Source organism: Elephas maximus, chromosome 10, assembly GCF_024166365.1.
Source record: "Elephas maximus indicus isolate mEleMax1 chromosome 10, mEleMax1 primary haplotype, whole genome shotgun sequence".
NCBI lineage: Eukaryota > Metazoa > Chordata > Mammalia > Proboscidea > Elephantidae > Elephas > Elephas maximus.
The window spans coordinates 80889606-80917282 of NC_064828.1; the positions used below are offsets into that span (position 1 = coordinate 80889606).

The window sequence follows — 27677 nt, forward strand, 5'->3', positions numbered from 1 at the left end:
GGCTGCTGTTTGCCACACTTGAAGGAGCCGTTCCCTGCTATTGTTGTAGAAAAATAGAAAGCGGAACTATTCTCCTTTTGCAAAAAAAAAGTAAAAGAAAGAAAACCCTCCCACCATCTTCAGGAGGCCGCCTGGCTCAGGCCATTAACATGGTAATACCATCCTGTTTGCATTCGTCTTTGTCTGTTCTGCATTTGTCCAGCATCCTGGCCTCTCCTGGCTGGGCCCAAGACCCTGGAAATGCTTGCGCTCCAAAGAAGAGGGACCTCACAGCCATCAGTGCCCTGACTGTTGGGACTCTGAGAGGGACCAAGGCCCAGACAGCAGAGTTCAGTCCTTTTGTGCAACCGAAGTGGGAAAGGTTGGGGTGGGGAGGGGATCCCGTTAATCCATTTTCCCTTTTGTCCCCAGAGTTCACCATGAAAGCCCCAGCGCCCTATAGGGTTTCCGAGGAGCACCTGGTGGATTTAAACTGCCGACCTTTTGGTTAGCAGCCGAACTCTTAACCACTAAGACTAAAAGCCAGGAGTTCTTTGGGAATTTGCCTTTGGGGTTAGCCCACAGAAGCACTTGGCTGCAGTGGGGAGGAAGAGGTTACAGGTGAGCTCCAACGTGATCCAAGTCTGCTCCGGTGATGTACTTGTTTTTCCCAGCAAGCCCCAAGCATTGTGCCACCCAGAACACGTCTGGGACCTCTGGGCCTCTTGTGTCATGCCAAGAATAGAAATTCTATGATTGAAAGCAGCCAGGCTCTGTAGCTGATGCTGCTGGAGGCCGAGGGCAAATCCAGGGCTTGGCAATCCTGCTGCCATCCTGGCTTTCCTGGGGCTCCAGGGACTAACCACCCATGGACTTGGTAAAGAAGCAGATCCTAAAGAAGGGGCCACCAGGGAGAGAGATGTTGATTCAGCGGGGGCTCCTCATTATTCACTTTTTCTGTGCCCTACCATCTTTTCTTCTAGAGAACATTTGGAAAAGCAAAAGCTAGTCTGTTTTAAACCAACAGAAGATAATGGCTTCCCTTCTCAGACAGAGTATGTTTTTATATATATATATATATATTTTTTTTTTTTTTTTTTTTTTAATCAAGATCGGGTATGACAGGTTAAATTTGGATTCTAATGCTGACCTCTACTAATTTAAGTCTGAATAAGCGGCGTAAACCTAGGACATGGAGAACCTCATAGGAGACCAGGACACCCTGAGAGAGAGCCAGAGAAGGTGTTAGAAACAAAATGGTTTCCTGTTTCTCCATCCACCTAGAATAGGAACTCAGAAGACACCAGAAAACAAAGAAACAATGATTTTTTTTTTTTTTTTAAAGAGCTGGAAAATTATGTGCCTCGTCTTTCTTTGCTTTGCTTTTACAATCAAAAATAGTTGTTTGATCGCCTTTTGAAGCACATTCGAAGAGGCATTAATCTCCTCTATTTGTTCCGTTGTCACAAACTTGGGTTAGATTCTTCCACCCCATTTTCTTAGTCACCAAGCCAACTGGATGATTTATCGAAAAATTCTTCCCTCCCCCACCCCCACCCCCCCCTTCCCCCACAGTACCACCATGTGAGTTCATCAGATTTCAGTTTGAATCAGTAACCCATCTAAATGTTTTCTGCCTGATGGACTCAAAGTGACCCAGAAGATTCTTGATCAGTTTCCATCCAGGTACAGAGGTGTCTGCATGGTCAATACCACCCACACACCTGGCACAGACTGGCATTCTTGTGGTAGCCTGGGCAGAGAGCCCTGGGGCTTCATGGAGCAGAGAGAGCAAACTTCTCTCCAGAGGTCACGGGGAAGGAGACAGAGCAGGCTTATCACATTGCCCTGAGTCTGCCAGGTGCCACTGCAGCCCCAGAAAGCTTGTCCAGGCCGCAGCAATATCCTTTTCTCCTTCTGCCTGCCTCTTGGCAAGGGGCTTGCTTCCCAGGGGGAATGAGGAAGGACCCCTGGCTGCCCAGTTCTCTTCTATTCTTTTAACGTTCATTTCACATTCACTCCTTCCATGACATCTTCCCAATCTGACCCTCTGCTTTGTCCACTTTTTTTACTCTGGCTATTAGCCCTCAAAGAGAGATTTTGTTTTCAATGTGGAAAAATATTTTTAATACAGAGTAGTACAGGACATAATAAAACAAGCACCCATGCAGCTAACATCCAGAATTAACAAATTTTAAATTTTTCTCATATTTGTTTCAGTTTTCTATTTTTAATTCCAGCAATAAAACTTGACAAAGGTCAAAACTCCTTTGTACCTATCCCTAGTCCATTCCTTCCCCACCCTGTACTCCTTCCCAGAAGTAAAAGTTCTCCAGGGTTTGGTGTAGATCCTTCCCCTCTATTTTTAAAAACTTTTTGACATATATATGAATCCAAACATAATACAATGATTTGTTTTGAGTACATCCTAAAATTTGCATGAATGGTTTTTTATTATTCTACAACTTGCTTTTGTCACTTAATGTTATATTTTTGTGAAACATCCATGTTGATACATATAGATCATGTTCTTTTGCTTTAATTGAGGTATTCACATTCATTGTATAAATATACCATATTTTATTCACTCCATTATTGATGAAAATTGCTATTGTTTCTAACTTAATGAACATCATTACACATGTTTCTTGGTATGCAGGCTTGAGAGTTTCTCTACATATATATCAAAAAAAAATGGAATGGCTGGTCAGAGGTTATACACATTTTCATCTTTACTATATATTCCCAATTTGCTCTCCAAAGAGGTCTATCAGTTTGCACTTCCTCTGAAGGTAATGGACCTGTGCAGCTGTGTATAATTTGTGGTAATGTTTTCAAGGTCAGTCTTCTTATGCATACTTTATGGGTGCCTCTTTTTTCTCTGTCACTGGAGCATAAACTTTCCAGAGCCTCTGGTGGGATCTTCTGTATAGTGTGTGTGCATTATGCATGTACCTCGATGATTAACTGACAAAAATGACTTTACTTTCCCAAAAGTTAACTTCATATTCTTCCCAGAAAGCTTGTAATCTCATCCAACACCCTTTTTTCAGGTCAGGGAATGGAGTTCCAAAAAGGTAAAGTCAAGTATGTCCAGGGCCTCAAATTTGAATTCTTATCCTTTTCCAAGAACTTAGCCTGGGCTCCTAAGATTTGAAAAATCATAAAGGGGCTTGGGCCCTCTCATCTTCCATCATGGCAGCCCCATGACAACTTATCTGTCAGGCTTCTTGGGCCTCCGTTGAGATACTCCAGGTCCATCCTGAATCTTGAATCTTGAAATTCTGAGCTAAAATGGATCATTTGCACTGATAATAGTGATCCCTCAAGAAACTCTGAGTGTAGTAGGGCTGTAAGTTTGCTTGTGTGTAACCACAATCTAAGTTATCAGTGGCGTACAAGATAGAAGCTTAGTGCTTTTTCATGTAGCATTGCAGAGGCATACATTCCAGAACTGGAATGGCAGCTGTGCTCCACATGGTTGTCCAGGGACCCAGACTCTTATCTTATTGCCCTGTCAGACCTAAGGTATTGCCCTTGTTGTCATGATCCAGGATGACTCAGCATCATGTCCTCCATGCAGGTAGCAGGATTTGTGTGGGATAAGGAGTGGTGGTAGGAGGGAAAGTCATCTCTCTTTAAGGACATTACTTAGATGTTACACACATTATTTATGTGTCTATCTTATTGACCAATCTGTATAAATAGGACAAGAAAGATCGGAAAATGTAGTCTTTAACCTGTACAGCCATGTGCCCAGCTAAAATTTTCAATTCTCTTATGACGAGAGAGAAGATTATGAATATTCAATGATACAGCCCTTTAAGAGGAACCCAGTGGCAGAGATTAGGCCTCAGCGTACAGTAGTACAGACCCTAGGGTTGGCCTTCTTGCATAATAGAGTTACAGTCTTGAAACAACAGCACAAATATTGTTTGAGTTGGAAATGCTTTGTGGACCCCATTTATTTCCAGAGTTTAGAACAGAGGAGTAGGACATTACAGTCTGTCACTACGCAAGGATTGCACCCAAAAATCTTGGTCCCCTACCAAAAACAGAATCTCCCTAGGACAGGAACTTCAGTGAGTGGTTTGCTAGTATGCAAGAAAGATGCTTGAACAAGAGCTACTCATCCTTATAGCACAAGGCAGAGTGTGAACTTGGGTCCAAAGTCATAAACCAAACACATTTTTTTCCCCAAAAATGTTTCTTCCTGTCTCTGTTTTGTTTTGTTTTTTAACTGGAACAAAATATCACTTGGAATAAGATTAGAGACAAAAACTTCATTCCAGAGCCTGGATTATAGTTCGACTGGATCCACACTTCTCTTTTAGAACCTGGAAGCTACTTGGCTATCTTTGTAAAGTTAACAATTTGCATTTGTGAACATTCCCAGGTAGTAATAGCAAAAGATGTTAAATCAATTCAGGTTGTTGATTTTCTTTAAAAACCTCTTCCAAAGGATTTGGTGTTCTTTCTTGAATATGACTAAAGCTCCACTTCAGTGAGTTCAGCTCAGCAAGTATTTGTTGAGTGTCTATTGTTTGCAAACCATGGTGCTCAGGGCTCAGGGGATATAAGGTTAAAAAAAAAAAAGATGATCCCTTACTTTTAGGAGCTCAAAATCTAGCTAGAGGAAACTTACTTAAATATATTTTATTGAAAACAGCCTATTACCTAGGCTCAAACAATGGAATATGAAAAGATAGAAGAGGTAGACTCATTCCAACTAGGAGGGCCAAGGAAGATTCCTGGGAGTACATAGGACAGACATGAACTGGACGTCAGCTCCTGAATACTGACAAAAACCACGTTCCACTGTCTCTTGACAGACACCAGTTTCTTTTGCTATTCGAGGATAGATTTGGGGACATGGGGGAATGCTGATTAGTGCCGTGTGATGAATGTTGAATCATGCTGACTAATTTGTTCTAAATGGATTGACTCAACAATAACGGGAGTGTTAAGAGTCAAGAGTTCAGATCCTGAATTTCACTGTGTGATGAAGGGAAATCACTTAGCCTCTTAGTGCTTCATTTTTTCATCAATTAAAATGTGCTCATGATGAGAATCCAACAAGTCACCTTGATTAGAAAGTGCTGTGTAAACCTCAGGGATAACAGAAATGCCTAACAATAACTACCAGGACATGCTTATGCAACCTTGGGTTATTCATAGCACATACAGACTCGACATCCATCACATGCTGCTCGCCAGCGATGCGAAACTTCTATTTCCTCACACATGCCATGAGAACCAACAAACAGTGCACTGCTCTCACAAAAACTGACAAATAGAGCAGCTTTAGAAAAATCTTCCTATCTACCTACTGGGCTTCTGTGTCTTTCTACAACAAATGTCGCCACAGAACTAAGAGCTTGCATTACATACACGGCTCTTTCTCTCTTTTGACATCTCCCCAGCTAGACTGCTTGAGAACCTAGCCTTCCGTGTCCAGATGTTTACTGAATTCTGAAGGCCCCCCAAAGGGCCCAAGTTCTTTTGTTGCTCTCAAAATCATTCCCCACAGAGACTGACCGATGTCCTGAAGGAGCCCTTCAATAGGGAGGATAAATGAAGGCAGATGAAGACATGACCCCCTGAGGCTCACCCACATCCACTCTAACAAAGGGGCTGAGGCGCAACCTTGTAAGGAGCGTTTTGGTCAGCAGTGTCCCTATGAGAGGCCAAGCCTCCCCCACAGGGCTGTTTTCAATGGCTACCCTCGTAGTGGAAGTATTGGGCATTTGTTAAGGGCTATGGTGTGCTAGGTGTAGCACAAAACATCTAAATCATGGTCCCTTGCCTTTGTGAGAGCTTCCTGGCTACAGATGGCAGCTGGCTTTCTCAGGGGAAACTTGGGAGGGGTAGCGGACGAAGCCAAAGAGGGACACCCACTTCTCTGCATGACCTCTTCCCATCAGCCCAGACAGCTCCCCTTTTGTCTATAGCTATGGGCAGTCAAGCTAGAGCTGTGGAACCTTAATCCACACCTGCACTATGTTTCTGAGTGTCTTTGGTTTGTGAGGCTGTTGGCTCCCCGGATAGTAGACAGGTTTGTAAGAGGACTGCTGCTGTAAGGAGAGTTTTATTTAGACTGGTGGTGAGAAGTTAGTGCATTTCATGACAGCAACAGTTTTCTCACACTTTCTCTCGCTCTTTTTTTTCCTTTTAGGCTAACAGAGGCCAAAAGAATACTGCAGTCTTTGTCTAGAGCTGATGGATGCATGATTTGTGAAATGAAATAGGACCACGCTGCTTAAAAGAAGGAAACGGAAGCCAACATAATGGGGATTAATTAGTTGATTGCTGTTGAGATGGTAACAGATTTGCTCCTGTACCATTGAGCCAGAGATTTCAGACCTAGCAGGGAAGGTGAAGATGAAGAAGCCTTTGTTCAGGTTTCTAGATGCATGGGGCTGAAGGCTTTGCCGCCATGGGATGTCAACAGTCATAATAATAATAATTTGCACTTATATAGCACCTTTCAACCAGGCACCTCAAAGCGGTTTAACCACATTAATTAATTAAGGCTCACAATCCCCCCGTGGAGAGGAGGAGGATGACTAACAGGATTTGTAATTACAGGAGGGAACATTTCCGAATAAAGTATTGTCCAGCAAATAAAAAGTAGGTGTAAAGGAATTGGGGTCTCCAAAGAGGAACTGATTCAGAAATAAAATCATGGAAGGATGGGGGAGGCCGAGGGTGGGCATAGGCGTGGCTCTTGTGTCAAAGGGAGGTCAGTGGTCTCCGAATTCACAGACAGGTTCAGATCCAACCAAGAAGCGTAGCATGTACGGTATTAGTGGCATTTGGAGGGTCATTAGCCACATAACTATTGTGGTGTAAATTCAAGTTTCACTATTATATTGTGTATAGACCCGCAGAATAAAGAGTGAGATTCATGCAGTATCTAATAAAGGATGGAATGATTTCTTTAGATTCAAAGCCCAAAGCTGGGCTAGTCAATTAGCAAATAAACCAACTGGTGACCCGTAGGATAATTTAGTCATGTTTCCAGTAGAACACCCAGCCTACAGGCTCCTAACACCATGAGGCTTCTGACCAAAGCTTCAGGCTTCATTCAGTGCAAGTCTAGGGGCTTCTTCAGAGCTAGGCATTAACTTTTCCCAGTCTTTGGCACTGGGATTTCTCTTACCCAGGTTCTTAGTGGTCCAAGCTGTTCTCTGTAGAATCAGTTTGTACCTACCCATCCTTCAGAGATTTTAATTGCCTTGGGGGCTGAAATCAAGTCATGTCCTATTTCATGCAAAAGGTTAATGGTTTAGGCCTACCCAGAGGCACCTCGAAAGAAAGGCCTGGCAATCTACTTCCAAAAATTCAGCCATCAAAAACCCTATGGAGCACAATTCTACTCAGACACACACAGGTCACCATGAGTCAGAATCAACTCAACGGCAACTGGTTTGGTCTTATCAGTGCCCAACAGAATGCTGTGTTCATAGTAGTGCAGATTGACAAAGAATGGTTAATGACTACATCCTTTAACAACTTGACATTTGTTGAACACATACAAAGTGCCCAGTGTTAAGGTGAAGCCTTAAAAACAACAGGTTATGCACCCTGTCCTTGAGAAATGTATTACAAGGAATGGAAAAAAGAGAAAAATTCATATACTACTAACTATGGTGTAAAGCACAATAAAATAAAGTGACATGATAGAGACATGCCCGAGCCACATGCTACAAGGGCAAAAGTAAGAGCTTTTTATTTGGCTGGTGTGGATCAGAGAAGTTATTCCTGAAGAGCAAGCGTGTGCACTAGGCATCAGACAAGAAGGATTTTGGTGGACCGGGAAGAGGTAGGGGAGGCCAACGTTCCAGACTGTGGTCATTTGTCTCCCTCTGACTGAGGGACACTTTGAGAACTTATGGTCTTTAATAGAATGTTTGCGGAAACCAAGCTGAGGTTTTGCAGCTGATTAAATATACATTTCCTATGAATTCTTATTACATGGATCAGCTAATTGCAAATATAAAGGGACTATCTGAGAAGTTGGGAAAGATGTTTTTTGTTCTCTGCAACTATTAATTTGATGTCTCTCCACTTTCACTGTCCATCAAGAAAGGAAAGTTCAACAGGTGACATGTTAAAATAGGGCATTCAAAGGTGTTTAAAAAAGGTAAGAGGAAGGCATATCTTGACCCCAGATGTTAAAGATTAAATGGCTTCCTCCTTGAGACTACTTTTCTGAGCCCAGGAAATGTCTTAGCTCTACACCCAGTGACTGACACGTCACTCCACATACTCTCCTGCTCCAAGATCCAGAAGGCTTTTCACCACAAACCATGCTGCTGAGACAGGACCTAAGAACCATCTCGGATTGTGCCGAAATTTGCTACCTTCTTGCCGCATGTCTGACACGCACTGTACATACGTAACCCTATCTCATCCACCTAACAATCTCACGATTTGTATTCCTTATTTACAGATGAGGAATGGAGGCAAGAGGGGTTCAGCCTCTTCCAGAAGGTGACAGAACGTGGATTTGAACTCAAGCAGTCTTACTCCTTCTTTCTCTATCTCACCCCTCACGCATGTTGTATTTCTGTTCACATCTATTACAACTCTCCTGTTTAGTCTTGATTCACCGAAGTACCCAGCACAATACTGTACACGTAACAGGGTCTCAGTAAATATTTTTCAATAGAAAGAATCACTAGAAGCAACACTAGGTTTCATATCCGGTGTGTGCAGGGGCTGCAGAGCGTCTGGGCAGTGGTGCTGAGAGGCTGAGAATTCAGAGCGACCCCATCGCTGCCTCTTCTCTTTTCACCAGGATGAAAGATTAGGAGACATGCACAGCAAAGTTGCCCTAGGAAATGTTCACAAGCAAGAAGTCACAGGTGGTGTTCTTCCCCGGGAGCTGGAAATCTGCCAGACTGGCACCACCCATGAGATGCTAGTGAGGCACCTTGTGTTGTTAGTTACTTTTATTTAATTTGGATGTGATTCAGTGATTTTTTAGGGATGTATGTGTATGTATATATAAATGTACATATATGGCTAAGTCCAATTTTGTCTCCCTAATAGTTCTAGTCTCCTAGCTATTCTGTTGATCTGCTACTGGTGAAGACTCAGAAGTGTGTGGTTCCTGTCAGTCCCACAGAGTGAAGATTTCTGGATTAACCCAGAGGTGCTGAACTCTGTACCTAGTGTCTTTTATGTTGTCTGTTGTGAGCGAAGCAGTTATTGCTCAGTGACAGGATTGCTGAAAGTTTTATCAGGCAAAATCCGGTTTGCCAAATGAAAGTTTTCAAGGTGAACGATGGGGATTAGCTAGTGAGGGCAATAGGAGAGAGGCAAGGGAAAGTGCAAAATATCTGATTCTGGCCTAAAAAAAAATGTGGTGTTAGAACCAGTTGGGAGCATCATTTTTTCCAGGCTTTTCAATATCTTCACCATCATTTTTGTCCTATGGCTGTGAAAGGACTTTATTCTGCTACAGAATTCCAGAGGCCTCTTATGCTCAAATGGAAGGAAAGAGCCCATCACACTTCTCAGCCGAATATCCTAGGTATGAGAGAATGTACGTTGCCTACTTCTCTGAATTTCAGGGTTGAAATGGAACACAGGTTCTCCAGGACTCCAAATAGATCTGTGAGGAGGGAACACCAATAAATCACCGGGTGTAAGTCAGGATCAACTTGGTTTTGCTGCATAAACAAAACCTCACCCACAGGCCTCAGTGACTTAAAACAAAGTCTGCACATGCATGAGAGACACTCCAGGGAAGCTGTCCTCCATGTGATGACTCAATATCACATTTCAGTATCAAAAGGCACTTCTACAATCACCACAGCAGGGGAAGAGAGAGAGGCTGAACACTGGCAATTAAGTACTCCCAAGAAATGGCACCATCACTTCCGCTTTCATGGCCAAGCTGTTACATGCCCGCTCCTAACTTCAAGGACGTGGGGAAGTACACATCTCCCCTATGTTTGGATTCGAAAGGAAGGAAAACTAGATATCAGTGAATGCTCGTAATGTCTGCCACGAACTGCAGTGCTCAGTGGCTGGCAAATGTTTCCTTCCTCGCATTCACTCTTTATATATGTCTTTCCTTTGGATCACCTGGCATATATTTGAAGATCTGTGAGGTAGTGTTGAGGAAGGGAGACCAAATAATTTTCCAGCTTGTATCCAGGAAAGACCAGTTAACTCTGAAAACTTTACACATACAGCTATCAGACACTAACAACTCTGGGAAAGGATAATGGGTTAAAGGGAGCCATGGCCTGATTTCAACAGTACATCTAAGATGGAACAACTCATTTTGAGTTGCCTGGGACCATCATGCTTTGTATGAAAAGTCTTCTGGAAATGTGCCTTTCCCCCTTCATTCCTTCCCTTGTTACCAGACATGAGTCAAATTCCGTCTAAGCCCTGCGACTTTTCCAGAAAGCAGCTCTCCCAGCAGCAGAAGAGAGAGACACACACAGAGAAACTTTCCCTTATTATTTTTCCAATAATGAATTCCTGTTCTGAGTGAGCTGCCTCCATGTGTTTTCAGTCAAGTGCTGATGGCAGCCTTGCCGGGGGACATTTCCAAGAGCCTGTGGACATAACAGATGAAGTCTCATATGGACAAGAGCTGCTCTTGTTTTTTCTTCCAGTTTAGCTCTCCTGAGCCCTGAAATCAGAGATGTGAAATGATTCAAGAGATCTTGTTGGTGAACCAACATGGCTGCCATGCCTTGCTCCTTTTAACTAGGCAAAAAGTCCTGGCTTTAAAGCTTTCCTCATAGAGACTTGTGGACCTGAATCTTAGCAACTTAAAAAGGACTTAATTTTCTCAGACCAGACCAGTTCTTTGTAGACGCCAAGACTTCCTCTTTTCAGGACTCAGACATAGTTTTGGCCTACCCTGACATCATGAGAACAAAGAAAGAAATTAGGTCACACCATTTCCTGCCTAAAACCTAATCTCAAGTACACAAGATGCTTCCAAGCAAGCAATGGTAGTAAACCATGTTTGTTCAGGGAACCAGCCTACTCATTCTCCCCAAAATAAGTCTCTTCAGATAATAATTCAGTTTTTGACTTACTTACATGGAACTTGTACATACTGTTATAGTTGGGCTCTTTTCATTGGGAAGAAGAGACTTGCTTATCTCAGATAAAAGGGGATGATGTTGTTAAGGACATAGGTGGCCTGGAAATGGAACTGAATTGGAATGCATTTAAGAGCCCTGGGGATTCATTACCCTGGTGTTTCTGCTTCTCTCTGCGTGTCTGCCCAAGGGAACTTTCCCTCCCAATAGATTGGCCTACGTACTGTAGTTCTGCTTACTCAAAACTTCACCTTGCATATGGTGTCACTAGCCCCTCTCCGTATGCCCCAGCCTTTCATCTTCAGTTCTCATTGTCTTTTTTTCGTGGTACTTTGTAGTTAAAATTCTGAAAAGAGAATCTATTTGGCTCAGCCACATCATATTGTTTTGTCTTAGACTACATCATTGGTCGCCAGCCAACCAATCAGTCGTGGGCCGAGGGAGGAATGTATTGCCAAAAACATGGCTGCCTAAACAGCAGCAGATGTCATAAGGCAGCTTCTTTGTACTGTCAGATTGAATTGCTACAAGAATACCCATTCCCTCTTGCACTTCCTCTTTCCCCTTCTCATCACTGTAGACCTGGTCCCTTTACCACCTAGGCCAGGTCATCATCCCTCATCACTGCTCATCCATCAGCTCAGGGACTTCAGCCCTGGTCCCAGATTCTTGAATAGCAAATCCCAAACAATCTACTGTCCAACTAAGGTTTAGAATACAAGTGAAGGACTCTGTGTGGCACAGGCCTTTGCTATGTGTTCTCCTGAGATACCAAAGCTCTTCATGGACAGTTACTCACAGATCTTCATGATGTGTTTGGAAGATTAGTCATGTGTTTTGTGGCCCTATATCAGCTGAGTCAGAGAAATTGTAACTTTGTCTGAATTCACACACTAACTAAAGGAATAGGGGAAACAATTGAATTGTAACACTTGTTTTTAACCCTTATTCATTAGATACCACTGCCATTATACCTTATCATCAGATGTTTAAAAGCCAACCCAAACCATCTACATTCAAATTTCAGCACATGAACCTAGAAGTGAAATAGTGGCAAATCTACACAAACCTGTGCCTCCCTGCCCTTTTCTGTATCTGAGCTCTGAATATGCCCATGTTGATTAAATCATCCTTGTCCTGTGATTGACACTTTTACCTACTGATTGAAATTGCAAAGTTTTCCTAGAAGCCTATGAAGGCAGAGAAGGTAAATCTGACAGTGTTTCTAAACCTGATGCTGTGGGATTCTAGAGTCAGTTCCTCTGGATAACTTCCAGATCTCTGCTCATTTCATTTAGAATCAGAGGTTGAAGTCTAATGCCATTGGCTGTCCCCTGGGTCTGAGAACCCATCTGGGGTTTGTCTGGCCTCTCACTCCAACTCCATCATCCAAACTCTGCAGTCATTACCAAGCTAACAGCTTGAAAGTTGATGCAAAAATGGAGCAGAAGCCAGACTGGCTTTCTCCCAGTTCTCTAGGCCCCTCCGGGGTTAATCAGCAACCACCTATCTTTGTGTCAATAACATAAGCCTCTCTAACCAGAACACCTGCAGGAAACCCATAGCAAGGCTTAAGATGAAGCAAAATTTGCAGTAATTATTCCGACCATCACTCTGTTTAAACTGGACTCAGAGTCTCCAGACAAAAATAGCTTGCTAAACCCAACAAATTAGCTAGATAGGCCTATAGAGCTCTCAGAGTTCCTTAAGCCACCTTGGGTTTTGCTAATTTCTCCATGCCTGCTTCCCAGCTCCAGAGTTTCCTTATGCTATGAACTTTAGGCAACATCTGCCCATTTCTGGTATGGGGTGGGGGCGGGAGGGTTGGTGAAATGGTCTGAGTTCATCTTTAGTGAAAGTTTAGTAGAATTCTTTAGTTGTATCTTCCTAGCCCTTCCCCACCCTCACAGTCCATCCTGGTGGTTGTGTTCACACCACTGGGGAAACCATAGAATTTCTTGACTGATTGCTGACAACTACTCTTAGTTGCTAAAACAAATGACCTTGAGTGTTGGATGATTGCCTTTGTAGAGGAAGGGGAGGGAAAAAGGGTGGACATGGGGCATATGGGAAATAGTTCCCTGCCATAACTCCTTTCTTCAATATATCATCTCCTACCTCTGATGCTATCCTTCTAGTCCTAAGTGGGAGAAAAGTAGATGTTGGCCAAGAAACAGTAGGTGTGACTATATACAGTTAGTTTGGGAACTGCTGAGCTAGGTAATGAGGGCACGTGAGACAGGAAGAGTCAGAAGATGTACGGATGGAAAATGAATGGATGATTGGCTGGACAGATAGATGGATGAATCTGGTAGTGCTTTGACAGCACCAGGGCAGAAATTACATTCTGCTTCTTTGGAGTTGTAGTTTTATTACAGTACAGGAACTCTAAACTCAAATGCTTATATAAGCCAGACAGACAACAGCATTGCAAAAAGAGGCCAGGTGGATAACAGGGGGTAGTAGGGACTGTGACAAATTGGAGAGAGCATGCCCTGTCTAAAGAGACAGCAGGTATCAGCTCCAGCTAACTGCTACCTTGTGGGATGCTGGCCTACTGTTGCCAGAACTTTGGGTTTTTCAAGAGAAGCCAGAAATACGGAATTTCAGATGAAATCTTTCCATATTTAAAGAATAGCAACTAATTTAACAGTAGTGAAATACTGAGTGCATCAAATAAGCACATTTGCAAGCTGAATACAGCTTGGAGGCTGCCAGATTTCCACCCTTTGAATACTAGGAAGACATCTGTAATGTCATCACATGAGGTATTCAAGAGCATGGGCTCAAGAGTAGACTACCTGGGCTCATATCCCAGGTCCACTACTTACTAGCTTTGTAATCTTGAGGAAGTTATTTAACCTCCCTGTGCCTCCTTTCCTCATCTGTAAAATGAGGATAGTAATAGCACCTAACTCATAGAGTTGTTGTCGGGATGAAATGAGTTAACACACGTAAATGCCTAGAACAATGCCTGCTGCCTAGTAAGAAAGCCCCAACTGGGAGCTATTATTGTTAGCAGAGCCTTAGTGCGCAATGGTTAAGATCACTGCTGCTAACCAAAGGTTGGCCGTTCAACCCACCCAGAGATGCCTTAGAAGTAAGGCCTGACAATCTGCTCCCAAAAGGTGACAGCCTTGAAAACCCTATGGAGCAATTCTACTCTGTACACATGGGGTTATCATGAGTCAGAACCGACTCCATGGCAACTACCAGCAACAACGTTATTGTTAGCTAGTGTCACTAAATCTCATGGCTTCCTCTGTAAAAGGGGGACAGCACTTGCTTTGCCTTTCCCCCAAAGGATTGCTGTGAGAATAAAAGACAAATATGTATGAAAGGGCTTGAAGGATATGGACGTTGCTGTGGCATTATTGTTATGATGCCTATAAATGAGGCACAGCCTTTGAGAGGCTGGGGAATCCTCAGGAGGAAGAGGCCAGTTGTAACCAAAAACACTCCTTTTTTTTTCCCCTGGGGTCATTTGCCATTTTGCTTTTCAGAGAGTTTGGTTGGTGAGTTTGTCTTTTTTTTCCTTCTTCTTCTTTGATTTTTTATTATGAAATTTTTAAACATTCAGAAAAGTAGAAAATATAATGAACACCCAAATACCCTTATCTAGATTTAACAATTGCTAGCATCTTGTCATCAGGACCCCTGGTGACACAACGGTTAAAGTGCTCGGCTGCTAACTGAAAGGTCGGCAGTTGGAACCCACCAGCTGCTCCTCGGGAGAAAGATGTGGCAGTTTGTTTCCATAAAGATTACAGCGTTGGAAACCTTATAGGGTGGTTCAACTCAGTCATATAGGGTTGCTATGTGTCAGAATCGACTCGACGACAATGGGTTTTGGTTTTAACATTTCACCATATATACTTCATCTTGGTGAGTTTTCCTGGCAGAGATGGGAGTGGACTATGGTGGCGCTGTGGTAAGGAAGTAGGGAGGAACTGAGGCTTAGTAGTACTGAATGGGAGAGCTGAGAGCTTTAACTCCCTCTGCCACTCCTTACTTTTTAAAGAAAGCAAGAACCAATCAAAGTGCAGATGGTTCCTTTTTGGATAGAACCCCAGAGAAGGCATTTTTGCACAGGCTAGTAGAAAGGGGTACAAACTGGGATGCAGAAATGATTTCAATATTTATAAGGTTTTAATTTATTATTATTATTAAGGTTTTAGTTTTTTGCAAAGAAAATATATTCATATATTGCTCATGAAATTGAAAATTAAAAATTTCTAAAGAGCACTTCCAATGTAGAAATGTCTCTGTCATGAAAAACTCACGAGACGCCCAGTAAAATCACCGTGGTAATAAGAAATGTTGGCCACTAAAAATGAAAGATTTTAGGAGCTGAAACCCTCAGATTCAAAGAAAGAGTGTGCTAATTACAAATGGTTCTTTTCTGTGAAACCATTTTAAAGATTCTTTAGGACATATTGCCCCATTTCTCGACATAGGCTACTACTGCATTTAAGTGCTAACGCTTCACCCTAGAAAGGATGTCTTATAACCTGAAAGCAACTAAACTTTGCTTTAAATTTCTATTATTCAGACTCCTCATTAATTTAAGCTGACATTCCTCCTCAATTGGGGCAAATCATCAAAGCTTTATTGTATTGAGAACCTTGGATTCGGCAACAAAGAGTGTGGGGGATGGAGAGGAACAGTGGGGAGAGGGAGGGCGGAGGGCTCCCAGGGCAGAAAGAAGGAAGGGGAGGGGAGGAACGCAGCAGGAAGGACCGAGAGAGGGAAGGGCTGAAGTATTGGGAGCCAGAGGGGAGAGGGGAAGAGTTGGAAAAAGCAGAGATAAACTGTCGCAGGTCCAGGAGAGGATGGGGGAAGGGAAGCCGTGGCCAGAGAAGGGAAGAGGGTCTTGGAGAGGACTTGGGCTACAAACCTGCCCCTGGCACCTCTGCTAATCAACATGGTGGAAGCAAAAACAGCCTACAAATTTGCCGTCACAATTTTTCCCTGGAGTAAGTTTGAAAAGTGAGATGGGAAATGTTTGTTGTCTGGTCGATTCTAACTCATGATGAGCCCATGTATGTCAGAACAGAACTACGCTTCTTGGGATTTTCAGGTAGCAGGCCTGTCTTCATAGGCACCTCTGGTTGGGTTCAAACCTCCCACCCAAGGATTCCTGGAGATAGAGAAAAGGAGAAGGGACAACATTTCCCTTTATTAATTCATTCAGGTGCTTCTGGAATCTTCTACCCATGCGCCTTGGTTATCAGTCAGTGTCTGGCTCAGTTGCACCCCCACCACCAGCCCCTAACAGGACCCCTTTTTCATTTCTGGTGTGATTTACTATGGGACATGCTAACTGAAAGGTCTACAGTTCGAACCCGCCACCAGCTCCGAGGGAGAAAGACCTGGCAACCTGCTTCAGTTACAGCCCAGAAAACCCTACAGGGCAGTTCTACTCTGTCACATGGGGTCAGAATTGACTCAACAGCCCCTAACAACAGCAGTATGATATGGGAAGCACTAGGTGGAGTGTGGAGCCCTGGTGGTGCAGTGGTTAAGAGATCAGCTGCTAACCCAAAGGTTGGCAGTTCAAATACACCAGTTGCTCCTTGGAAACCCTATGGGGCAGTTCTGTTCTGTCATATAGGGTCGTTGTGAGTTGGAATCTACTCGAGAGCAACAGGTTTGGTTTACATGGAGTGTATTGGGCTCACTGTTGAGGTGCTATGCAGGAAGGATCTTTTGAAATGTGAGGACATCATCCACAAATTTTTATTGAGCATCAACAATTTATTACTAGAATATGAAATTTGTAAGGTGAACTTTAAAGCCTAAGGGAAAAGTAGGTTTTTAAATGTGTAACTTTAATAAATAAAACATTAATTTCAAAAACCAAAGTAGTCCCAGATGGACTTTTTCTCTGCCTCACAACAGCCCTCGAGCATACAAGAAACTCACGTTAACACTTGGAGCAAGCAGCTGCTACTGTCCAGGAACCCATTTTAGACCAGTCAGGGAGGCCATGGGAAGCCTGGGCCACAGACTCTCTGGATTCAAGCCCAGCCCACCACCTTCCAGCTCTGGGGCGAAAAACTCCTGTAACCTTCCTGAATCACAGTTTCTCAGTGTGAAAAAATAGAAATAATCTGCCTGACCCTCGTCCCAAAGGGGCCTTATGCGATGGTAAAAGAAAGATCAGTGGTTTTCCAACCTTCATGACAGTCTGAGCCTGGAGCAATAACGTGTTCTACAGTTTTAAATGCTCCTTCGAAGCCAGGATGGTGAGATTTCATCTCGCATACTTTAAATGTGTTAACAGGAGAGACCAGTCCCTGGAGAAGGACCTCATGCTTGGTAAAGTAGAGGGTCGGTGAAAAAGAAGAAGACCCTCAACCAGATGGATTGACACAGTGGCTACAACAATGGGCTCAAGTGTAACGATTTTGAGGATGGCACAGGATCAGGCAGCATTTCGTTCTATTGTACACAGGGTCACTATGAATTGACACTGACTCGATGGCACCTGACAACAACACAGTTTTAAAAAGTGAATCAGATCACACCATTCCTCTGCTCAAAACACTGAAGTGACTCCCTTTTCACTTAGAGTGAAAGCAAAGTCCTTCCACTGGCCCACAAAGCTCTGCATATCCAATACCTTACTTGCTCACCTGCTGAAGCCATGCTCCTCTCCTTGCTGTTCCTCCTGTCCCCAGGCACACCATCACCACAAGGCCTTTGCACATTTGGACACTTTACTGGAATGCTTTCCCCCCACATATCAACATAGCTGACTCACTTCCTTCTCCAGGTATTGGCATAGTTGACTCCCTCACCTCCTACCCCCAGATATTCCCATATCTGACTTCCTTACCTCATTCCCAGATATTAGTATAACTGACTCTCACCTCCTTCCCCCGTATATTACTGACTCCTTGCCTCCTTTCCAGATATCAACATAGCTGTTTCTCACCTCCTTCTCCCAGATATTGACCTTACTCCCTCATCTCCTTCCCCCAGATATTGCTGACTCCTCACCTCCTTCCCCAGATATTGACATGGCTGATTCTCTCTCTTCCCCCCAGATGTTCCCATAGCTGAGTTTTTTGCAAAAATATTATAACCTCCTAAGTTTTTAGAAGTTTTTGTTTAAAAAAACTTTTGTTTTTACAAACCTTGCCTCTTAAGTTTTTGCAAAAATACTACCTTCTTCATGAGACATACCCTGACCACCCTGTTTAAAACTGCAGCCCAATCTCCTTACCCCCAACTTGCTCTACTTTATTTTCTCAAAGTACTTATCACCCTACAACATCATTGAAGAACTCATTATGTCTGTCATTCATTATGTGTCTTCCCTGTTGCAATATATGCTTTGGAGGGCAGGGATCTTTATTGCTCACCAATGTGTCCTTAGCACCTAGAACAGTGTCTGGTACGTCAAGGATGTTCAATAAATAGACTGGATCTTCCTGAGAGGTCCCAGATGCACAGTTGTAGAAGAAAGGCTGCTCCAGTTGAAGGGAAGTATCAAAAACCCTTCTACCATTCCTGGGGCTCTACATGGAAGCTCCATACCCCAGTGAGCAAGTTTGAAAACTGGTGACAATTGTTCTCATATGTGAAACCAGTTTTGAAGCTATAAAGTGCTGTGTAATGTCAGGTCCGAAGACCCTGGATAGTGCAAAGAGTTAACACTCTCAGCTATTAACCAAAAGGTTGGCAGTTAGAGTCTACCCAGAAGCTTCTCAGTAGAAAGGCCTGGTGATCTACTTCCCAAAAATCAGCCACCAAAAATCCTCTGGAGCACACGGTTCTACTGACACACGGGGGTGGGGGGCGTTACCACGAGTCGAAATTGACTATCAGCAGCCGTAACTGTAATGTCAGATCCGAGGGCTTGGCACTGTAGTTTGTACACAGCAGGTGCACAGTTGGTATAGGTTATAAGGGGGGGAGGGAACTGTTAGTTGAGCAGCTACTATATACCAGGCAGTGTCTGGGCCCAGTGCACTCCATAAATGATCTCATTAAACTATCAGTCCTTTCACTACTGTCTCTGCAGCACCTCATACCAGGCTGGGCACATATTGTTCCATAAATGCACATTTATTTCCCAAGCAACCCTCTGAGGAAGGTACTATTATCTCCATCTTAAACGTGAAGGACCAAGGTTCAAAGTTTAGGTGCCTTGCTTAATGTTACACAATTTGTGGGTGGCACCCAGGACTTAAACTCTACTCAGACAAGCTCCAGAGTCAGTCTGGTTCTGAGAGAGAATGCAGGTGGACCATCGCTCAGGACTGCCAGGAGATGAGGGGAGGGGGTCTTTCTTCCTGGCTTTCTCTTCTCCACCTGGGCTCACTTCCTCTCCCCGTTCAGTTAGCTCACTAGAGGGGTCTCCTGCCACCTTTGGATTAATGGGCCCGCCTTTTCCACCCTCCCTGGCTGGATAACCCAGGAGTTAGCAGTGGTTCATCTTGAATCATAAATCATATACTAAAAGTCATTGCAACATTGTGCTTAAAATCTCCGTACAGTTCAACTTCTCATTGAAGGTCACTTGCTATTGAGTAGAATGATGGATTCATACAGCCTCACCCTTTAAGAAAAATCTAGGTAGTATCTAGAGGATTGCCTCTGCCTTTTCCAAAAGCACAACTGTAGTTAGTCCATTTAACGGAATTAGAATTCCCCCAAGGACTCCACACTCCTCCAGCCTGCCTACACTAAGGAAAAGCCCCAATCATGTTGTCGCCGTACATAGACAGAAATCATTTATAATTAGCACATTTGTTGTGCTTTCTATATACCCACTATTAGCTGGACTTTTATTTGTTAGCCATTGCTGAAGTATAGTATGGCAGCTATTTGCACCAGAACAGGAACAAAAAACCAAAAACCAAACCCGTTGCCATCATGTCAGTGCCGACTCATGGTGACCCCCTGTGTTACAGAGTAGAACTGAGCTCTGTAGGGTTTTCCTGGCTGTAATCTTTATGAAAGCAGATCACCAGGCCTTTCTTCCACGGTGTTGCTGGGTGAGTTCCAACAGTCAAGCTTTCAGTTAGCAGCCAAGCAGAACCTAGTATATGCCCCAGGCCTATTTTATGCAAGCTCAGAGGCAACCACTCAATCTCCAGTTCTCTGAACCCTAACCCTGGAAGAAAGCATCTCAGTAAATCTCTGGAGGCTTAAAGCATCAGGTTAAAATTTCTCCAAGAAACAGTTTATTTCAGAGTTGTCTTTAGAGGCAATGAGGAACCGTAAATACCAGGCAGGTTTTCGTTTTCTGGGTGCTTTTTATTTCACCAAGAACCAACAATTGCCCTACAATCTGCCTCTCCCTCTCAGACTGGTTCTGGAGGTTTCACGTCCCATGACTCTAGGATGGAGAAGCTAGGGGTTCAGTTCAGTGTCAGAAACAACCACTTTCACCAGTATTGCTCTATGAGCCTTTTGGCTGAGATAGTTCTCCGTGTGGGACTGTCTTGTGTACTGGAGGACATTCAGCCTTCCTGTCTCAGCAACAAAATGCCAGGAGCATCCCCCAGTCACTGTGCCACCAGAAGTGCCCGTAGGCAACATTCCAAGCACCCTTGGTTGGGAGCACCCGCAAAGTTATTTCTGAAAGATGCTGAAGTGGGGGCACATCCCAGTTAAATCTACCATTTGCAAGGGAGACGGTCCACCCTCAAAGACATCTCCCCTCCCACTGTAAGTTGTTTCCTGCTCTTGTTGCTCTTAAACACTTTTGTCTGCCTTCAAGTCCACCCTTGATTAATATTTCTTAAAATCTCTGATTTCTCTTATATAAGAATGTAAGCAGTGGGAAGGAGAGGAGGAAATACTGAAATTTTCCTTGGGCCCATGTAATGGATTGAATTGTGTCCCCCCACAATGTGTCAACTTGGTTAGGCCATGTGTGGTTATCTTCCATTTTGTGATTTTCCCATGTGTTATAAATCATAATCTCTGTCTGTGGTTAAAAGGATTAGGGTGGGATGTAACACTCTTGGTCAGACCATATCCCTGATCCAAAGTAAAGGGATTTTCCCCGGGGTGTGGCCTCCCCCACCTTTCATCTCTCAAGAGATTACAGGAAAGGGAAGCAAGCAGAGAGTTGGGGACCTCCTACCTACAAGAAAGCAGCACCAGGAGCAGAGCACATCCTTTGGACACGGGGTCCCTGCGCCTGAGAAGCTCCTCAACCATGGGAAGATTGAGGACGAGGACCTTCCTCCAGAGCCTACAGAGTGAGAAAGCCTTACCCTGGAGCCGACGCCCTAAATTTGGACTTGTAACCTACTAGACTGTGAGAAAATTAATTTCTCTTTGTTAAAGCCATCCACTTGTGGTATTTCTGTTATGGCAGCACTAGATGACTAAGACAGCCCATATCCTTCTAAGAAGGGTCCTGTTCCCTGGAATGACTTTGGGCTGTTTTTCAAGTTTCCATTTGGGAGAATACTAGATGTAGGTCCCAAACCCAGCAATCAGAATCTGGGATCAAATAGACAGAGACAGATTCACTACCACTCAACTCCGCAGGAGTCCTGCCTCCTCGAATACCACTCCTCTCCTGCCCTTCAAGGAGGTTCCCTCTGGTTTCTAGAAATATCAACATTCTAGGCAAGGCCAGAGTCAGAATCTTCTGGTAGCAGGGATTATACAACTCCCTGGACACTGCGAGAGCATGATTGTCTATCAAGAACCACCCATATAGCAAATGTCATGTTATCTATGTTTAAAAAAAAAACCATTGCCATCGAGTGGATTCAGGCTCATAGTGACCCTATTGGATAGAGTAGAACTGCCCCATAGAGTTTCCAAAGAGCGCCTGGTGGATTTGAACTGCAGACCTTTTAGTTAGCAGCCATAGTTCTTAACCGCTAAGTCGCCAGGATTTCCACCTATATTTTTACAACAATTAAAAATTCATTTAATTAAGAAAAAAGAGCCTCCCAGAGAGGCTATCAGATGAGCCACCACATGTGTCCCTCTCACCCTGCCTCTTGTTTCTCTTGGGCCTGGTTTACCTCCCATGACAACATCCAAGCTCACTGGCCATCTATTCCCGCCCTGCATCCTGCCCGCCCCTCAGTGGTGGGGCAGTGCTGGGTGCTGTTCTCGGCACATCCTGTTTGTGCAGTCCCCTTTGTCTTCCACTGAAGCAGCAGCAAGAGAGGAGTCCTCTGAGTCCCTTTGCTTTTGGCTTTGAAATCGGATCCTGGCACACCTGATTACACTCAATAGCTGGAAATGGTAAGGATGTCCGATGGCAGAGGGCTCTTGTGTTAGGCTCTGCACACCAGGAAGGCAGGAGGCTGGGTCTCCTCCTCAGGGCTGCGCTGGAGAGGGCAGGATGCTCTGGCAGGAAAAGCAAACAGTGTAGCTGAAGGGAAACTCACTTTAAAGGAGCTCCATCCTTCAAGCATATAGACCATCCCTGAGGACACCAAGTGGGGCTTGGACTCCCTTTCTCTCCTCCTCTCTTTCCTCCTATATCCCAGGAAGGAAACATTCAGTTCTAATAACCGTCCACAGAGGAGGCCGGGAGGGATAAACCCCTCTGTCTCGCATTTTCTGAAGAAGTGTTGCCTTTGACACCCTGGCAAAGTATTTAAAAAAAAAAAAGGAAAATAGCCAACTTATACTCCACCATAGTGAAAAACTCAGCAGGTATTAGAAGGTGAGAAAGCAGGTCCTGTGGGCCCCACAGGGCTCCTCAGCCTAATACAGTGCCTGCTTCCCAACTGAAATGATAGCCTAATGTACTAGTCCAGTGACATAAAAGGTCATCATGAGAATGTCACACATACAGAAACGCATAAAGAGCTGCTGTGCACCCACACCCGGCTTAAGAAATTAAATATTATGATGTAGTTAAAGCCTCCTGTGTGTCCTTCCTGGCTCCATCCTTCCTCCTCCCCTCCTCAGCGGTGACCATGCTGTCATTCCCCTGCATTTCCTGATACCATCCAAGATGTTTACATCCCTCTTTGGGGGTAATCACAATCTTTTTGAACCTCACTATCTTGATCTGTGGAGTCCCTGTGTGGCGCAGTTAAAAGCTGGGCTGCTGGCACCTCTGAAGAAAGGTCTGGTGATTTACATCCCAAGAAGCATCCATTGAAAACCCTGTGGAGCAGTTCTACTCTGACACACATGGGGTTGCCATGAGTCAGAATCAACTCCATGGCAATGTCCTTTTTTTTAATCTTCATTTGTATAAAAGGTGCTATTGAGAGGATTAAAGGAAATGATTTATGATAAATATCTGGCTGTTGTTCTTTGAAAAGGAAAAAAGTCAGCAGAAAGAATTGGGTCAAATGCAAGGCCCTTCCCAGCCTGGTCCTGACTTGCCTCGACAATCTTATCCATGACCTGCCTTCTCTGCAGCCCTCCCCAGCCTTCCAGACGCGAAGTTTCCAAATACGCACGTTTTCATACCTTTGAGCCAATGCAGACACTGTGCCCACTTGCCTGTGATGCTCATCTCCTGTCTCCATCTGGAAGACTGCTATACATCCTTCAACTCTAGGCTTCAATGTCACCAGCTCTGGGAAACCTTTCCTGGCACCCCTGGAAGGGGCTCCTTGGGTGCTCCATGACCTGCTACTCTGAATGAGCACTTGTACTATGGCCATGGTGCTCTTGGTGTGCCTACTTGGCTGTCTCACTGACCTGTATATGCAGGTATAAGATTGGGTCTTCTCTGTGTCTGACCAGGGGCCTAGCCCATTGCCAGGCAGCACATGGCAGGCCTGTGTTAAATGAGTGAGTGTGTGAATGACAGTTCAGTCCTCGGATTTGCTACTTTCTGCCCCAGTTAACATGGGGCACAGTCTCTATATCCCCAGTTCTCTCTGTGGGCATTTTTCTCCTCTAAGTCTCAAATCTCCTCTCTGTTCTAGAAGCACAAAACTAAAAAGTCTCAAATGAAGTCGGAGCAAATATAATGGGAGCATTCACTTTCTTCCCCCATAACTGAGACCAGCAAGTTTCAAACAAGGTCCTGGCTGGGCCCTACACAGGACTCAAGCATCTTTTCCTCTGTGTTGTATCGCTTGTGTTCTTTTTCTTCTTGCAGCCTGTAGGAATTCTGAAAGACAAAGGAATGTCCAAACCTGTTCATCTTGCCCAGAAAAATCTGCTTTACTGCCACAGAAACAAAATATTGGGAAACAACAGTCTGGCTATTAAGGTGTTCTCACCCACACCCATTGTTCTCTGCTGGAAAGTTTGGTTGCTACCTTGTAGACTCAGCTTTAGTCACTGCATTTTAGAGGAAGTGCCAAAGAAGAGGGATCAAGAGCAAGCTCATTGGTAACCTGCACATAAGCCAATACGGTACCATGAACATGGGGCACCTGGGTCTGCCCAGGAAGGAAGTGTGAAGTGAGAGCGAGAGCAGGGGTTGGACTGTGTGCATGGAACAAACAGCTCAGATCTTACCCTTCTAGGAGTCACATTCTAAAGTGGTACAAGGCCCTTCCAGGTCTAAAGGGCTGTGCCCTGTGCATACATGGTCTGTATTTGAAGACACAAGTTCTGTACAAACATGTGGGCAGGGAGAGGGGAGAAAGTGGAGCCCTCAGTAGATGAGCTGAGGGATTGTTCAGAGAGGTAATGGACTTTACCCATCTCCTTGCCATGCTACTCTTAACTAAGGGACACACTGGGTAGTTTTGTTGTCTACTGTGTTTGATTTTTACTTATTTCCAGTTAGTCTCTGCTGCTACCCTGTTCTTAGGACTGTAGGTTCATACTGACTTTCCCATCCTTAGCCAGGTTCCATAAACCCATGGGACTCTGCTAGTATGTCTTCCAGAGTTTAGAGCTCCCAAGTGTGCGAAGGTTGAGCTCTACACGTGCCACCTGTCAACATCTGCAAGCCAGAAATAGGAGGGACACCTTTAAAGAGAAAGCTACAAACCCAAGTCATTAATAGTAGCTGTTGAGGAGAAAAGCAAGGTGACCACAAGAATGCCACTGAATTAGACTCTTCAGAGGGAAAGAACATTGACCTGGTTTCTTTCTTGAAAAGAAGCTGAGGCCTGTGTGAACTTGATATATGAGTATTGTTTGATTGGAAGAGTGAAGAATGCTATTGGCTGTAATCTTCATTCCCTCACAGACTGGGAGCTGAAGTGTAAGCAATTTGCGGGGAAAGGTATTCCCAAAAGGGGCCTGGGGACCCCTGGGAGAATGTACTTTCTGTTTGGACTTGGATCTTTATGGTTGAATGAGGGGCTGAAGGAGGAAATGGAGAAGAGGGGTCAGGGAGCAAGGCCAGAGGAGACCTGTGAGAAAAGACAGGAGAAGGCTCCCCTGGTCATTTTCTAGGGGAAGCAGCGTGGGGGGGGGTGGACCTTGGGAGAATGGCAAGGAGAAGAAGAGAAGGTGAAGAGCTTGAACACCAGGAGAATTGATGTCTCCTGTGGAGTTTAGCAGAGAGGAAGCCCACTACACAGTTTGGAAGCAGGTGTTCACAGCTCACTCATAACCCTAAGGTGCAAAACAGGTTGTGAAGTCCCAACATGCTCAGCTAAGAATAGGAGGACCCAGGACTCAGCTCTAATTTGAACTGTCCCATGGAATGCAAGGGGTCTCAGTTTCTCCAAGGGCAGGAAGAACTTGTCTTCACTGCTGTTGTTGCTGTTGAGTTGGCTTTGACTTGCGGCGACCTTATGTATAAAAAATGAAACATGGCCTGGGCCCGTGCCATCCTCACAATCATTTTTATGCTTGAGCCCATTGTTGTGGCCACCATGTCAATCCATCTCATGAAGGGTTCCCCTCATTTTCACTGACCCTCCACTTTACCAAACATGATGTCCTTTTCTCAGCGATGTCCTTTTCTATCTTCTCTACCAGAACAAACAGCCAGCCAGATTTTCTTTTGAAGATACTGCAATGGTCAAGCACTCAGCTGCTAACCAAAAGATTGGTGGTTCGAACCCACCAGCTGAACCAAGGAAGAAAGATGTGGCAGTCTGCTTCTGTAAAAATTATAGCCTTGGAAACCTTATGGGGCAGTTCTACTGTGTCCTATAGGGTTGCTATGAGTCAGAATCGACTTGATGCAGTGGGTGGTTTTGATGTCCTTTTCTAAGTGATGTCCTTTTCTGTCTTCTCTAAAAACCAAATCAAACTCGTCGCCATCCAGTCGATTTTGACTCACAGTGACCCAGTAATATAGATAAGGCTTTCCAAAGCTGTAATTCACTACATGCGAATAAATAAAGAAGGAGCAGCCAGATTTTCTTTTTTGAAGGTGGGAGGTAACACTCCCTTCTTGAGGCCAAGTGGAAAACTGGTTATGTCAGCATGGAGAGGGATGATCTTCCTCATCAGCCACAGGCAAGTGCACTGGTCTTTGATTTTTTAGCACCAATCCAATGGGACATTTTGCAGGGTTAGTGGATGTAGAGAGTTGGCTGATGGTTCCCAAAATATATATTCACATCCTAATCCCTGGAACCTGTGAATTTGACCTTATTTGGAAAAAGGTCTTTGCAGATATAAGTTCAGTTAAGGATTTCAAGAGGAGATCATTCTGCATTGCCTGAGTGGACCCTAAATCCAATGACTTGTGTGCTTATAAGAGAGAAACAGAGGACAGATCCATGAAGAGCCAGAGGCAATGTGCCTACAGAGGCAGAGATTGGAGTGATGCAGCCCAGGAAGTCAAGGATTGCCAGCAACCACCAGAAGCTGGAGGAGACAAGCAAGACTTCTCCCCTAGAAACTTCAGAGGGAGCATGGCCCTGACAACACCTTAATTTCAGGCTTCTAGCCTCCAGAACTGTGAAGGAATAGATTTCTGTTGTTTCAAGGCCACTCAGTCTTTGGTGATTTGTTGTAGCAGCTGTAGGAAACTGATAACAATGAGGTTGTGCAGAGAGATGACTTGACTGGAGAGAGAGAGAGCATCTGGAGGTCTAGAAAACTGAGTTCTGCCCCTGGCTTTGCTGCTGGTGTCAGAGGTTAACTCTGTTAAACATTGTGCTGCTGTTCCCTCTTGTACTTCTCATACATTTACCCCTTGTGGCAGAGTAGGGCTCACAGTTCACTCAAGGATGCTACTCACATCAGACCCTCACATCTATTTGAGACAATGTTAACAATAATGTCCACACTTTTTGTAGACTGTTTAACACGTGCTTAGCGGTGTTACATAAATTTTGTCATTTAATCCCCAAAGCCATCCTACCAGTTGCTACTGGGTTGACTCTAACTCATGGTGACCCCATGTGTGTCAGAGTAGAACTGACACAAAGAGAAGTCATTCTATAAGGTTGGTATTCTGATCTCCATCTTCCGTATGAGGAAACTGAGGCTCTGAGAGCTCATGTAACCTGTTTAAGGTCATTCAACAAATGATGGAATCAGACTTCCAACCCAGATCTGCCTGTATGCAATCCATGGCATTACAAAAAGCTCAAGTCCCACAAAGACACTTGGTCCGGGTCCCATAGTGCCTGGCTCGTTGATGCGAACAGATTTATTTTCTGAATCTTAGCAGCACTGGCGTTACATTTTCTCTTTGACAGGGGAGTTGGGGTGATGGATTGTGAGATTAAAGCTGCTGAGAGGACCTGGTTAGATCCTGCTAAAACCAGATGGATGGCAAGGTACCTGCATTCT

The 27677-nt window shown here is 44.3% G+C and overlaps 1 protein-coding gene across 2 annotated transcripts in view; it reads left to right on the forward strand.

Annotated features, from left to right (window-relative positions):
• The window catches only part of RAD51B (RAD51 paralog B), an 834574-nt gene that overhangs the window by 703986 nt on the left and 102911 nt on the right, over positions 1 to 27677 (forward strand). The window contains exon 11 of one of the 2 annotated variants that reach the window (XM_049897893.1): positions 6155 to 9386. The exons of the other annotated variant lie outside the window; for it this stretch is intronic. Coding sequence (XP_049753850.1) covers positions 6155 to 6159 — 5 coding nt within the window. The 3' untranslated portion in view covers positions 6160 to 9386. Of the gene's footprint in view, positions 1 to 6154; positions 9387 to 27677 lie in introns of those variants that run through there. 2 annotated transcript variants of the gene reach the window in all.